Source organism: Thalia democratica, chromosome 4 (genome assembly GCF_965202585.1).
Source record: "Thalia democratica chromosome 4, ktThaDemo2.hap1.1, whole genome shotgun sequence".
NCBI lineage: Eukaryota > Metazoa > Chordata > Thaliacea > Salpida > Salpidae > Thalia > Thalia democratica.
In genome coordinates this window covers 1,332,262-1,346,402 of record NC_139168.1, presented here as the reverse complement: position 1 = coordinate 1,346,402, position 14,141 = coordinate 1,332,262, and the positions used below count along the sequence as shown (strand labels likewise).

General features: G+C 27.8%; 1 protein-coding gene across 1 annotated transcript; it reads right to left on the bottom strand.

Moving 5' to 3' along the window:
- Positions 1-12,257: 12,257 nt before the first annotated feature.
- Positions 12,258-13,933, bottom strand: LOC145835144 (uncharacterized). Its single transcript, XM_082942692.1, has 3 exons — positions 13,811-13,933; positions 13,182-13,377; positions 12,258-12,530 (listed from the first exon to the last, which is right to left on the bottom strand). Exons 1-3 carry the CDS (start codon positions 13,911-13,913, stop codon positions 12,431-12,433), a joined length of 399 nt encoding a protein of 132 aa, XP_082798818.1. The 5' UTR covers positions 13,914-13,933; the 3' UTR covers positions 12,258-12,430.
- Positions 13,934-14,141: the final 208 nt, after the last annotated feature.

Below are 14,141 nucleotides of genomic sequence, written 5' to 3'. Positions count from 1 at the left end.
TTATAACAAAAGTAACTTTTTTTTTATTAAAATTAAATTGATTTTTTTCAGAAAATTAATTAGAGGTAGACATTATTTAGTTTTCTATATTTTTTAAAGACAATTACTATTGTTCTGTTTTTATTGGTGTTGTAAAAGTTTTTGTTTCTGTAAATGTAAATTATTTGTTTCTAGTGTTTTTGAAGACTTTATTATTAATATTTGATTAGATACAAAGCTATAATTTTTTTAAGCCTCTTTAATTTTAAACAGTAACTTTAAATCTTATCTATTTGCCTTGTTATATTTTAATTCATTACTATTTAGTTTTAATCTTATAGTTATTAATTTTTATAGCTGGTTTAATGTAAGTATATGAAACTAAATGAGTAAAATAATATACCAAATTTATTAAACAAAACACTGTTGTTTATATTCTTTGCATCATTTAAGAAAATTCATATTATGCATTCTTGGTATTAAATCCCAGTTTGTTTATTAAAGTTTTTCTTTAACTACATGGTAACCACTTTACCTGGAAACCTGGAAAAAGCTTGAAAAACATGGAATTTGACAATTTAGGCAAAAAAAAAACCTGGATTTTTTTTTGGAAATTTTAAATTTTTGTATTTATGTTACAGGCAGGAATAAATCCTTTTTTGTTAAAGCTGACTAAGAGAAAAATCAATTTTAGAGTTTTTTTCTTTGCAACGTATTAAGTACTTTGTTATTTTATTATGTTGAAATTAAATTGTGCAAGTCTATTACTTAAATAATTCATATAAATCATAGAAATAAACTTTTAACCCACCCAGAAAAATTCCAGTTTAATGTTAGATAAAAATTCAGAGGCTTTCCTAGGCATTTTAAAAAGTCGTTTTCCTTAAATTTTAATTTAATATTATATTCCTTTTATTTTTAATCATATTTTATTTATTAAAGTTGTTCTTAAACTAGAAACTATACATTTGCTAAGTTAATTGCTTGTGATTTTTTACTAAATCATTGTAAAGTGAATGGTGAAATTACAAAATGGTTACATTAACATTGATAATTAAAGAACAACTTTAATAAACAAACTAGGATTAAAAATAAAAGGAATATAATATAAATTTTATCTTGAAAGGAAAACAATTTTTTAAAATGCCTAGGGAAGCCTCTGAATTTTTATCTAACATTAAACTGGAATTTTCTGAGTGGGTTAAAAGTTAATTTTTATGATTTATATGAATTATTTAAGTAATAAACTTGCACGGTTTAACACATTAAAATAACAAAGTATTTAATGCGTATTTAAGAAAAAAACTCTAAATTCATATTCAAATTTAACCCTGCCTGTAACATAAGTAAAAAAATTGAAAAGTATTGTAAATATTGTTATAATATATGTTGTTTATGGTGTTAACTTGTTGAACAAATAAAATTGTCCGGTAATTTTTTTTTTTCATTTTGTTTGGAAATCAAACATACTTTTCTCAAACTTAATTTACTAAGTTTATGTACAGGCTTTAAAACTATCGCTTGAATCTTGTATTAACTAATAATTAAAAAAACTTTTGTTTAATTTAGATCAACTTAGTTTTATGTTTAGTTTTTCTTTGTTACTTTGATTATTAAGGTTTTAATTATTTGCAAAAGTTGAAATAATTAATTAAAAAATAGAAACTCAATTAAAATATCATATAGAGTACTTATATTTTTATTTTGCTTTTTTTAATGATATGTAACATGGAGGTCATTTGTGAGTTCAGGCACTTCTTAACAAAGTTACTCAAGCATGATATTTCTCCTTAGATAAATAAAAGTTAATAGTTATTCAGTGTTCAGCAACATTAGCGTTCTGGTAATCCTGATATGTAGTTATAACAAATAACCTTGACGAAAAATCCTTGCATTTATAGAGATTTTGTCATCTTATCCTTTTAAGCTAAGGGTTAGAAAACTACGGCTTGTTAAGCATAAGTTTCGAGTATTTAACTAAACTTTTGGTTACGGAGTTTCAAACAACCTGATGTATTTTAAATTTAGCCTTTCAGTTTAGCTATCAACGTAAAGAGTAGATAGTAGTTTTATGAGGTAGTTTAATGTCTTTTTAAATTAAGACTTTAATTTTTAACACTTGTTCGTTTCCTGCATTTGTTTTTCCTAATAAATCTAGTTTAACTAATTAAAATAGGCGGCCAATCTTAAGATTATAGTAAAAAAGTTAAAGCTACCTAATAACGGTGTCAGTTCTAAGAATACTTCTGCATATTAAAACTTTGTGTTTTTAACTAAACATGCATTTTCAAACAATCAAAAGATATATACTTGTACAATACCTTATTAAAAACACAGGTTTAAAAAAAAATATTTTAGTTATCAGTAAAAATGAGTGAGCAAAGAACAACTCAGCAACTGTTTAACCAGCAAACTAAGCCATTCGAGGAAATTAATCTGCAACCCCATCTACCCCAGCAGAAAATGACTAAGCAACCTCAGATGGCTCAGCAGAAAATGAATCAGCAACCTCAGATGGCCCAGCAGCAAATGACTAAGCAACCTCAGGTGGCCCAGCAGCAAATGACTAAGCAACCTCAGGTGGCTCAGCAGAAAATGATTTCGCAGCAACAAGAAACATCTAAGCAGCAGCAGTTAAACCAGGGTCAGCAGCCAAACTACCAGAAACAAACGACTCAGCAGCTGTTTAACCAGCAGCCTCAGCAACAAGTGAGCCAGGCAGCGTATCAGCAACAAGTGAGCCAGGCGGCGTATCAGAAACAGCACCAGAAGCAACAACTAAGTAAGCCACATATGACACAACCTGCGACAACCCAGCACCAACAGTTGCCACACCAACAAATGTCCCAGCAGCCGCAAATAGCCCAGCAACAAGCAAACTATCAGCAAATGACCAAGCAGCAACTAAACTACCAACCCAAGGTGGATCAGCAGCAACTGACACACCAACAAATGTCCCAGCAGCAGCAGTTTGATTTGCAGCCACATTTGCCCCAACAAATGAAACAGAAGCAACAGAAACCACATCAATATCTAGCTCAGCGACAGCAACAACGGCCACAGAATGTAACCCAACAAAACTCCCAACTACAACAACCTCAACAACAACAACAACAAGAACCTCACCCGCTACAACGAGTACAACCTTACACTCAGCAACCAAAATATCAGCAGCAAAATTCACAACAGAAACAACAACCTCAACAACAACAACAAGAACCTCATCCGCTACAACAAGTACAACCTTGTAATCAGCAAAACACACAAGTACATCCTCAGCAGCAAAACACACAAGTACATCCTCAGCAGCAAAACACACAAGTACATCCTCAGCAGCAAAACACACAAGTACATCCTCAGCAGCAAAACACACAAGTACATCCTCAGCAGCAAAACACACAAGTACATCCTCAGCAGCAAAACACACAAGTACATCCTCAGCAGCAAAATGCACAAGTACATCCTCAGCAGCAAAATACACAAGTACATCCTCAGCAGCAAAACACACAAGTACATCCTCAGCAGCAAAACACACAAGTACATCCTCAGCAGCAAAATGCACAAGTACATCCTCAGCAGCAACAGCAACCACAACAACAACAGAAAAATACAGTTAAACAGAAAAACATACAAAAATTGCTACAAGAACACGTGGCTCAAAAGCTGAACTCTCAGGTACAACCAAATCCACAACAACAACTCAACGCTGCCCTCTACTGGAGCAACTTCATCCAGCAGCAGGAATGTCAGGACGGGATAAGGATGAGTTGGAACTTCCTCCCGAAAACCTCCCAACAATCCAAAGACTCGATCGTCCCAGTTGCTTGCCTCTTCACCCCACTGAAGGAGTTTCCTGAAAACAAAAAGTGTGTCAAGTATCCTCCCATATACTGCTCGAAGAAAAACTGTCAGGCTGTACTCAACCCATACTGGTACGTTAAAATATATATGTTTTTATATTATTTAAGTTAAAATAAATATATTTTAAAATATTGGTACGTCTTAGAAAGTATAGTTTTATTGTAAGTTAATTACAATTCTAGCTCTAATAATCTGTAATGTTTTTCATTATTAAAAATTAACAAAAAATAATGCTTTTTTTTTATAAAGCTATGAAATGTTTAAATTATGTTACACATACCTGTATTGTTTGACTTTCTTTTAACCAAACACTTTAATTAAGTCACAATATAAAAAGAAGATAATTAAAATTTTTAATTTTTACAGTCCAGCTGATTACAGTTCGAAGACTTGGACATGCAATTTTTGTTTGAAGAAAAATAAGGTAAACAATTGTTTTGTTGTTCTAAACATTTTAATTTTAAAAGCTTTTGTAGATATTATATATGTATATATATGTATATATATAAAATAAAAACATTAAGAAAATTCGTTTTAGTAATACATTTTAGTATGAAAAACTATTAAATTAAAACACATGACTCTATTTTTATTTTAAACACTCTTTTTTCCAGTTTCCTCAGAGTTACAGTTCAATCAGTGAGATGAACCGTCCGGCAGAGTTGTGGCCTCAGTACACCACAATCGAGTACGAACTGCCGTCCAAGCACAAATGTCCGGGACCAGTGTACATGTTTGTCATTGACCTATGTATAGATGAGCATGAATTGATTGTGAGAATTTTATACATATATTCAATAACTTCAAAACTAAATTTAAAAAAATCATGGAAATTACACTAGAAGCAATTATTATGAGTTTTATGATATTTACGAAAGTTTGAAAAAAATTCTTGGTTTGTAATATAAACTAATAATTAATGCTGCAGGGTCTGAAAGATTGTCTGATGATGACATTGGATCTGTTGCCAGAGAATTGTCTGATAGGGGTCATTACTTTTGGCGACTATATTACGATTCACAAACTTTGTGAAACAAAAAATACAATGGCTTCATTTTGTTACAAGGGTTATAAAACTTTGACTTCTGAAAACTTAGAGGTTCGTTTGAAACTTTATTAGTATAAAAAAAAGTTAAGTTATTACCGTTTCAATTAATGATATAACTTATTATTAATACTTTCAGTGAGTTTCTAATTATTTATCAACATAACTAGCTTTTTATAGGTTTTTTTTATGTATTTACTTTTCAATAAGAATTAATTAGCAATGAAGTTATATTGTTTTATTTTATTTTACACGTTGTAACTTTATTTAAACATTGTACAGAGTTCTTTAGGAGTATTAGAAGAAAATCGTATATTTCAGACAAACCCTAAATTTGGGTCTGCAGTCAACAGGTTCGTTTGTTTAACTGGTTACTATGTGTTGATTAAAAGATGTAAAACATTCAGTCTATTAAAAGCTTTTACTTTAATGCTTTAAAAATAATTAGAGTTCAATTTAAGTGCACAATAGTTTTTAAAGACACTAAAATATGTTCAATGTTTTAGAAATATTGTATACGTTTATTTCAATCAAAAACAAATGCTTATAGAAACAATTATCTAAATTATAAACTTAAAAGAAATAGAAAAAAAATAATTAGTCAAATTTGTTTTCTTTAATTCAATCAAAAAAAAGTATAAATTTTACTGATACAATTCTATAAGACAATACTGGGAATATGTTGAATAAGTTATAAGTTCTATAGGTGTAATAATATATAAGCAAGTTAAAACACATTTTTATTACAAGTAAGTATACCTGCAAACTAAACAATATATATATATAGCTTCATCCAGCCGAAAAAAGATTGTGAACAAAAAGCTATGGACATTTTTTACAACCTCCAATTCAGTGATCAATATTGCGAAGATGATTCTAGGAAAATCAGGTGCGTCGGTACAGCCATCTCCCACGCCGTGAATTTGTTACAAAGTTCCTGTAAGAACGTTCCTGCGAGAATAATGACATATTTGAGCGGTCCGTGCACTTTCGGACCCGGTTCGGTGGTCGGGTTGGACTTGAAAAAGGTCATAAGGACGTGGACTGAGTTGAAAGAGGACGACCACCAACATGCTATAGAAGTATTTGCTTTTTAAATTATTTTTTTTATAAAAGTATTTTATTGCTTTACAAATAATCCTTACGTAAGTGACAAGCTTTTAATTTTGATTAAACAAAACTGTGTTTGACTCTATACGTTTTCCTTTGTATGTACAACTTGTAGATGAATAACCCAAATAAAAAAATTAAGATTGTAGTTATTTGTTAATCTATTACTGTAGTTTGTAATAAAACAGTTAGATTCAAAAAAAACCACAAATAACTTTCCGATAAACAGCTAAAAAGCACTTTGCCGTTGGTTGAACAGTTAGATTAAAAAAGTACAACTAGCTTTTTGATATACATTAAGAAAAAATCACTTATGAATTTGTTATTCCAGTTTTACCAGCAACTATCCAAACAAGCAGCAGCTAACGGGCATGTCCTCGATATTTTCTCGTGCAGTCTCAACCAAACAGGTCTCCACGAAATGCAATCATTCCAGCAAACGGGGTGAGTTGGTTTTCTAATGAGAATTTTGTTGACAGCTTCATGTTGACATAGAATGTGTCAAGTTTCTTTTATTTAAAAAAAATAATATTTCACTTTCTTGCTGATTAATAATCTTCTATTTTTTAATATAAAAAGCATATGTTGTATTGAGTTTTAAAAATAATCAGAACTTAAACAACTTGGTCTTCAACAAACTTGAGTTTCACAGGTAACATTTTAAAAGTATTTTTGATAAAAATTTACAAATTTTTACATTTTATAGGGGAACGATGCTTTTGTCGGAATCATTTTCATCGAGTCATTTCACAGAATCGTACAAACAAGTTTTTGAAGATAAAATGGCTTTTAACGCTTTCATGGAAGTTAAGGTATGTGTAACTTTAATCAAATACACAGAAATAGTTAACAAATAAAACTATAGTTTTGTGATAAAGACTTTTTAAATTCTACTTTTAGTATCTACATATCTACTGTTGCTATTTAGAAATAAGACTAAGTAACAATACAAAAAAAAAAAAAACGATGAGTAATATAAAGCTCGTTAGAAATTAGTTACTAGCACTTTTTAAATGACTGAATTAAAAATTTTATAACTACGAATCTTTATTTACTGTATATAGACACTTACTTAAATATGTTAATTAATATTTCAGTTTCATTTAAACCGTATATTATGTTTAAAAGTAAGTTCCTTAAAAAAATTACTAATACTATTAAAATAAATAATTACTGACAACAAGATACTGAAGATAGTATCGTTGTATACGTAACTAAATATTTTTATTCTTATTAAATACAACTTGCAGACAACAAACAAGATACTGAAGATCAGCGGAATCATTGGAGCATGTGCATCTGAACACCAAAAGAACACTTGCGTCAGTAGAGAGCAAGTAGGTGTGGGTGGTACAAACAAGTGGAGAATAAATTCGCTCTATTCTGATACAACATTCGCTGTATACTTCGATGTTCATGATAAGGTGGTTAATTATTAGTAATGTATTAGTTTTAAGTTTTTGTTTTTACTTTGATTAAGTTAGGAATATTAGCTTTTAACCATTTAATTTTAATGTTTATCAATTAGTAATGAAAAAAATTTACAATTTGTAGTTTTTTCTTAGTGACATAGTTTTTCAAGCTATTAAGCCATTCTTTTAAATTTTAAAGCTTTTTTTGATTACCATAACTTAGCAGTTAACATGGTTACGGTTTTTTGTACGTTTGTTGTTATATATATATAGATTTATGAAGCTTATCTAAACTATCATACTAATACATTGAACTAGTGATATTTTTATAGGCATACTTAAATTAGCAATGTAAAACAGTTCAAAATAGTATTTTAAACTTACTTTAATCTGAATTTATTTTCAGAGGGACAATATAAAGTTACCACCTAAGTTCAAGCCTTCAGTCCAGTTTAAAACGGAATTCTCCCATTCGGACGGAACTCGAAGAATAAGGGTTACTACAATACAAAGACAGTAAGTTATTTTTTACTTAATACTTATCGTATTACCTAAAAAGTATCTAGAACCAAACAGAATTCTATTTAAGTTAACATGTAGTAATTTTTATTTTTAAATATAATAGGATTAACATTTTATTTTAATTTAGACATTTTTAAAACTATATTTTACTTAAAATCTTTAAGCGTCCAGTATTGATGAGTTTAGATGAAATAAGTATTAATTTTAAAACCGCTGAATTCAACTAAGCTTTATTTACAACTGATCTGATTCAAAACCAAGTTTTGTTTCACCAAAAAAAAAAATAGCACCAAAATACCAGACTGCTATATCCAAACATATTAAACAAGATATTGATAATATGCATATAAAACAAATAATTAACAGGACAGTTAACGATGAAAACCCCGATATGTTGAAACAATGTTTGTCAACTGGTTTCGACGAAGAAGCTGCCGCTGTCTTGATGGCAAGATTGGCAATTTGGAAGATAGCAAACAAGACAGAAGTTGATAAAGTTGTTATATGGTGCGACAAGACTCTCATCAGCTTTGTTAGTTTAATATATATTTGTTTTATTTTAATATAAGAAAGAAGTTGATAAAGTAGTTGTATGGTGCGACAACACTCTCATTAGCTTTGTTAGTTAAATACATATTTGTATTAATATTGTAGAAATATAAAGTTTTTTATAGTAAAAGTACTTTAAGTTTTAGCTTGAAAACTTTCGCTTTTAGAATTAAAACTTTAACCTACAACTTCTAATAAATTACTAACAATATTATGAAGATTAAACTAAGGTTTTCAACATACAAACTGTAAATACTTTTGTTTACTTAGTTATACTGCCACACAGTGTACATAATTTTAACACATTTATTATATTCTACAGTGTAGACATTTCGCAGATTGGTTCGAAAAAATGCCAAGAACTTTCAATTTACCTTCAAATTTCAAATTGTATCCTCAGGTTTGTTGGAGCTTAAATGTTTTATAAATTTACTTCGAATTGTATACAACTTGTTTTACAACAAATTAATGCTAATATTGATAGCAAAATTTACTTACAAAGTATTTATAAGGTAACAATTATTGTAATTTAAATAGTATGCTGACAAACAAAGCTTTATTCATACGTATTTTGTAAAAAAAAATTTTAATACTTTTAAGCTTTATTTAGTGACTTATATGGAAAGTTATGGTAGTTTTTCACATTTGATGTACAATTCATTAACTTAATATAATTTTTCACAGCTCATGTACTACTTAAGAAGGTCGAATTTGGTGCAACAGTTCGGACAGAGTCCTGACTCTTCAGCTTATTACAGACACCACTTCAACAAAATGGACATTCATGACTCATTAATTGTAATAAAACCACAACTGACCTCTTTTGATTTCAATTGGAAAAAAGAGGTAACTTTTTTATGATCACTTAAGATATGTAAATGTCTATGATTGTTATTTCTATTGTTTAAAGTTTAAATAGTCAAAGGAATTTTAAATAATTATAAATTGGTACAGAATTATTTTGTTTAAACGCTTGGCTACTGTTACAACACTTAGATATGACACTACTCCAAAGAAAGTTAAAAAAATTTTAAGCGTCCTTAAACATTATAGTAACAGATTATTTCCACAGTATATCTTTAGTAAAAAATAGCTTAAATAAAAGTAAATTTTGTAGTTGAATATCAAAGTGTTATATAATTGCATCATGTTTACTATAACATTAAACCATTTTTTCACTACAATATTTACTAACAGCTGGTTTTACTGGAAAGCTCGAGCATCAAGAAACAATCAGTTTTAGTTTTAGACATGTTTTTCCACGTTCTTCTTTACCACGGAGAGGTAAGTACAAAAAATATTTTTTTTGATTACTAGGTTATGAAAAGGTTTGAAAAATGTTAAATATAGTGGTAGTTATATTCATTCTTTAAATATTTTATACTGTTATTTCACAATTAAATGTTATAATCAAGATACTAACAGGCTTTTTTCGTTACATTGTCTATAAAATTTAAATATAAAATTGATATATTTCAGACTGTAGTTGAATGGAAAAGGCAGAATTACCACAACAATCCTGATTACGGATTGAAAGCCGTTCTTGACGCAGCCCAAGTTGAAGCAAAACATATTCAGACTAGCAGATATCCTGTATCAAGGTAAAAAAAATATTTATTTTAATTGTTGTTAATTCAGACTAGCAGATATCCTGTATCAAGGTAAACAAGTAGATTGTTTTTTTTTAATTAAGACAAACAGATATCCTCTACAAACGTATAAAAGTTTCTAATTTTGTATTTTTGTTTATTCAGAAAAAAAAAGGTATCTTATATAAAGGTGTAGAAGTTGTTAATTAATTTTGTTATTTCAGACAAACAGATACTCTATTTATAAGTATAAAACTAATTAAATTTATTTGTTTACCTTAAAACATACAGATATTCCATTTACAAGTTAATATCTAAATAAGTATTTTTCTTAATTTGACATACAGATAATCTATTTAAGGTAAATAAACAAATATTTTTTTTATTTATTTAATATAACAACTATCCTATTTCTAGGTATGAAAATAAGTGATCATGTTTTTGTTTAATCTCACAAACAGCCTTCCTATTTAAAAGTATAAAACTAATTATTTATATATTGTTGTTTATTCAAAAAACAGGTATCTTATTATAAGGTACAATACTTTTTTTTTTCTTTATACAAATCCTTTAGTTCAGTTTCATATAAGCTCGATAAACTTGTTTGGTTTCATTTTGTTACTTATGTGGTTTTGATTTATTTAAGCAGCTTTTGAGCTAAAAACAATTTTACTTTTCGAACAGAGCCGAGTAATATTAGATGTGTTATACATTGGTTCACTTACTTACTTACTGTAAATTTAAAATTAATTTTATATAAATATATATGTGTATATTACTAGTTAATAAACTAACTTGTATTTAAAGTAAACAAATCATAAATAAATAAAACTATTTCATATGTCAAATATCTTATTTCAAATACAGAAGCTATTGTGGATATAGAAAAACATATTACTTATTAATAACTTTTTTACAGGTACACAGAAACAGAGTTTATGGGTAGCCAAGCGCGATTCCTACTGAGCGTTGTCAATCCAAATAAAAACTACAAAACTGGAAGCTATCAGGTATTAACTTTTTAAATATTTAATACTATAGTGTACTTCTAATGCATCTTAGTGATAATAACTTGATTTAAGTAATTCGTTAAGTACAGTGATCCAGTATTTTAACAAAAACCATAAACTTTACAATTCGATTCTTATTTTTGAAAGAAAAATTTATTTCTACAATGTAACTTAATTATTTATTTTTTAGGATGATGACGATCAACCAATGTTGACTGATGACGTTTCGCTGAAGACATTTCTTGATGTTTTAAAAGTGTCAGTTGTTAACAACAAATGATAAACTTTCTAGTATTACTTATAGAAAAAAAATATTATTATGTTTGCAAACTTTTTTAGATTTTGTTTTACTATTGTTAGTGAAAGTACTAAAAACGATTAAAGTTAACTTTTCTACTTTTAATATTTTCTTGTCAAGTTATAACTTGTGGTTCACTTAAAGTATTACTGACAATTTAAATAAGACACTGATTGAGTTAAATTTTGCAATAAGTGTTACTGCTTTGTTTTTTTTTATTAAATGTTACTTAGTTTAAACTTTAGGAAATTTTGCTGTTAGGTTGTTTTAATTTTTTAGAATATTTTGAATAATTTTAGAAAGCTGCCTATCTGTCGTAATAGAATTTTTCTTAGTTTTATTTTTGACTATTTCTTTCTAAAAGACTTTTTAAATGTAAACACATCTTATAACTAATGTCGTTTGGCTGCTAATAAATAACAGAATAGTAGAATTTGAGTTCGAAGTAAAATAAACTGATTATAAAATGAAAGAAGTTGTTATTATTTTTGACGATTTTAGCGAGATAATTAATAAAATGTGAAACAACAATAAAGGTTTATTATAAAAACAACAAAAAACAAGTATAGCTTTTCCAAGTTTATTTTTCAATCAACCCAGTAATACACTCAGATTTTTAGAGTAAATAGAATACTATTAAACTAATTATAAAAAAAATTCCTAATTAACACATATTAATGTAAAAATAAAATTTTAATAATAATAAAATTAAACATAATAAGAAATAGTAGGATATTTTAATTGAAAAGCTTTCGGAATCAATAATAAAAGCCTTTAGTCAAGTCGAAAATAGACTATTAAAAATGATGTTGTTTATAGTTGTAACATACTACTTTTAAACATATTTAAAGCGTTTAAACGAATGGCAGTTGAAGAATAGAAAGAAAGAAAAACAAAAGCTTTAATTTAAATAGTTTTAAAAACTTTTCTTCTACAAGTGAACTTTTTTCATTCAAAAACTTGAATAATTTTTTCATTACTTTGTTGGTGTAAAAATATCTGAAAAATTCAAATAAACTGTTTATTTTAAACACAAACACAATAATTCAGATAAGTTAGTTAACTGAAGTCTTCAGAGATTTTAATGTGACTTTTTTTAATTTCTTTTCTTCATTTTTTTCTTCAAACACTCTATCGTCATTTATTTCTTCTGACCTTTAATGTTTTATACATTCAATCTCAAATTAACAAATATTAAATATAAGTTACTAAAATTAAGTGAAAATCATTCACACAACTAGTTTGTTAACTTTGTCTTTATTAGGTAGTACAATTTCAAATAGGTAACACAAATCACAAAAATAATTAATATCAAGTTAGAACAGGGCTCGGCAAACTGCGGCCCGCGAAAGATAATTACACGGCCCGAAAGCATGTTTTTATATTAGATAGGATTTGGCTCATGAAAGGTAAAACTGCGGCCCGCGAATGAAACTTTTTATACCTTGACTAGATATCTGGAGTTTAAATTGCAGAGTTAAAATAAGAACTTAGGTACATGTCAAGACAGATTTCAATTTTACAATGGATATTTCGGGTCTATTATGAATGCTAGAACTAGAACTGTAACTGCGGCAGTCAAGTAGTTTTATTTTATGAAATTATTCAACCACCAAATACCTGCCGACTTTAAAGTTAAAATATCAACAAAGAAAAACAGATACTTTCTGAAGTAAAACATGTTAATAACCAACTCAATAATAATTTCATCTATTTCAGGAACTTCGTACCAATGTAAGGATAAATAATTGTAAATAAAATTATACATAATTATAAAATAAAAAACAAACAATAATAACAACTCACTCAACAATAATTTGATCTTCCGCGGGAACTTCGTACCAGTGCAGGGACTTTCCCCTGTGACGCATGATATGCTCTTCCTCCTCATGTTGCCTGGCAACCAAATCCTTGTTCGCGCTCTTTAGCGCCTTCCTGCGGTTGTAATCCTTCATGTAGAAATATGTGAACAAAATCAGTGCAGGGATCCAAATACACAGGCCTGGTGTAGGTTTGGATAATTAAAATAAACAAAAAGTGTTTGGTTAAAAAACAAATAAAAAAATTGGTAGAGTTTAAATAAACAAATATACTTTAATTTAAAAAGGTATAAAAAATTTGGAAAATTTAAATAAAAAAACATATTTGTGTAACTATTTTAAAAGCAAAACAAGACCTGGTAAAGGTTTTGATAGTTAAAAAAATATTCATAAAAGCTTGTTATTTAAAAAAACTAAAAAACTTTTTCTCACCAGAAGGGATAAATAGTTTTAATAAAATAAAACGTACATAACTTAAAGAGTATAACAAAAGTTTTAGTATTGAATTTTTCCAAAAAATAACTACAGTATATTGTATAGTAATTAATAATTATTGCAACAGTATTTATGTAGAATTTTTTGATTAAAATAGTGCAAAAAATTAATTGTAAAAACCTATTAAGAGAAGTATTTTTAATTTTTGCTCGTCACTTAGTTTATTTGCAGCTTCAGTTTTTAGTTGTTCCAACCACTCATCGCTTAAACTAGTGTCAGCCATTATTAATTAATTAAATTACTGTAAAATATTGATAAGTATTATGTATTTATTTTAATTTAAAGTTGTTTCAACCACTCATCGCTAAAACTAGTGTCAGCCATAATTTATTTATAAAAGCTGAAAAAATTAAATACTAATATATTTTTTAAATTAAGTTTAATAATGAAAAATTTTTACTATCAGTATTTATTAAAACTTTTAGCTACTCAAGATATTTATTGCTTAAAA

Coding starts and splice junctions, on each gene's coding strand:
- LOC145835144 (XM_082942692.1), bottom strand. CDS start 13,913: ATGGCTGACACTAGTTTAAGCGATGAGTGGTTGGAACAACTAAAAACT. Junction 13,378..13,810: donor AAAAATACTTCTCTTAATAG/GTTTTTACAATT, acceptor AACCTACACCAG/GCCTGTGTATTTGGATCCCT. Junction 12,531..13,181: donor GAAGATCAAATTATTGTTGA/GTGAGTTGTTAT, acceptor AAAACATTAAAG/GTCAGAAGAAATAAATGACG.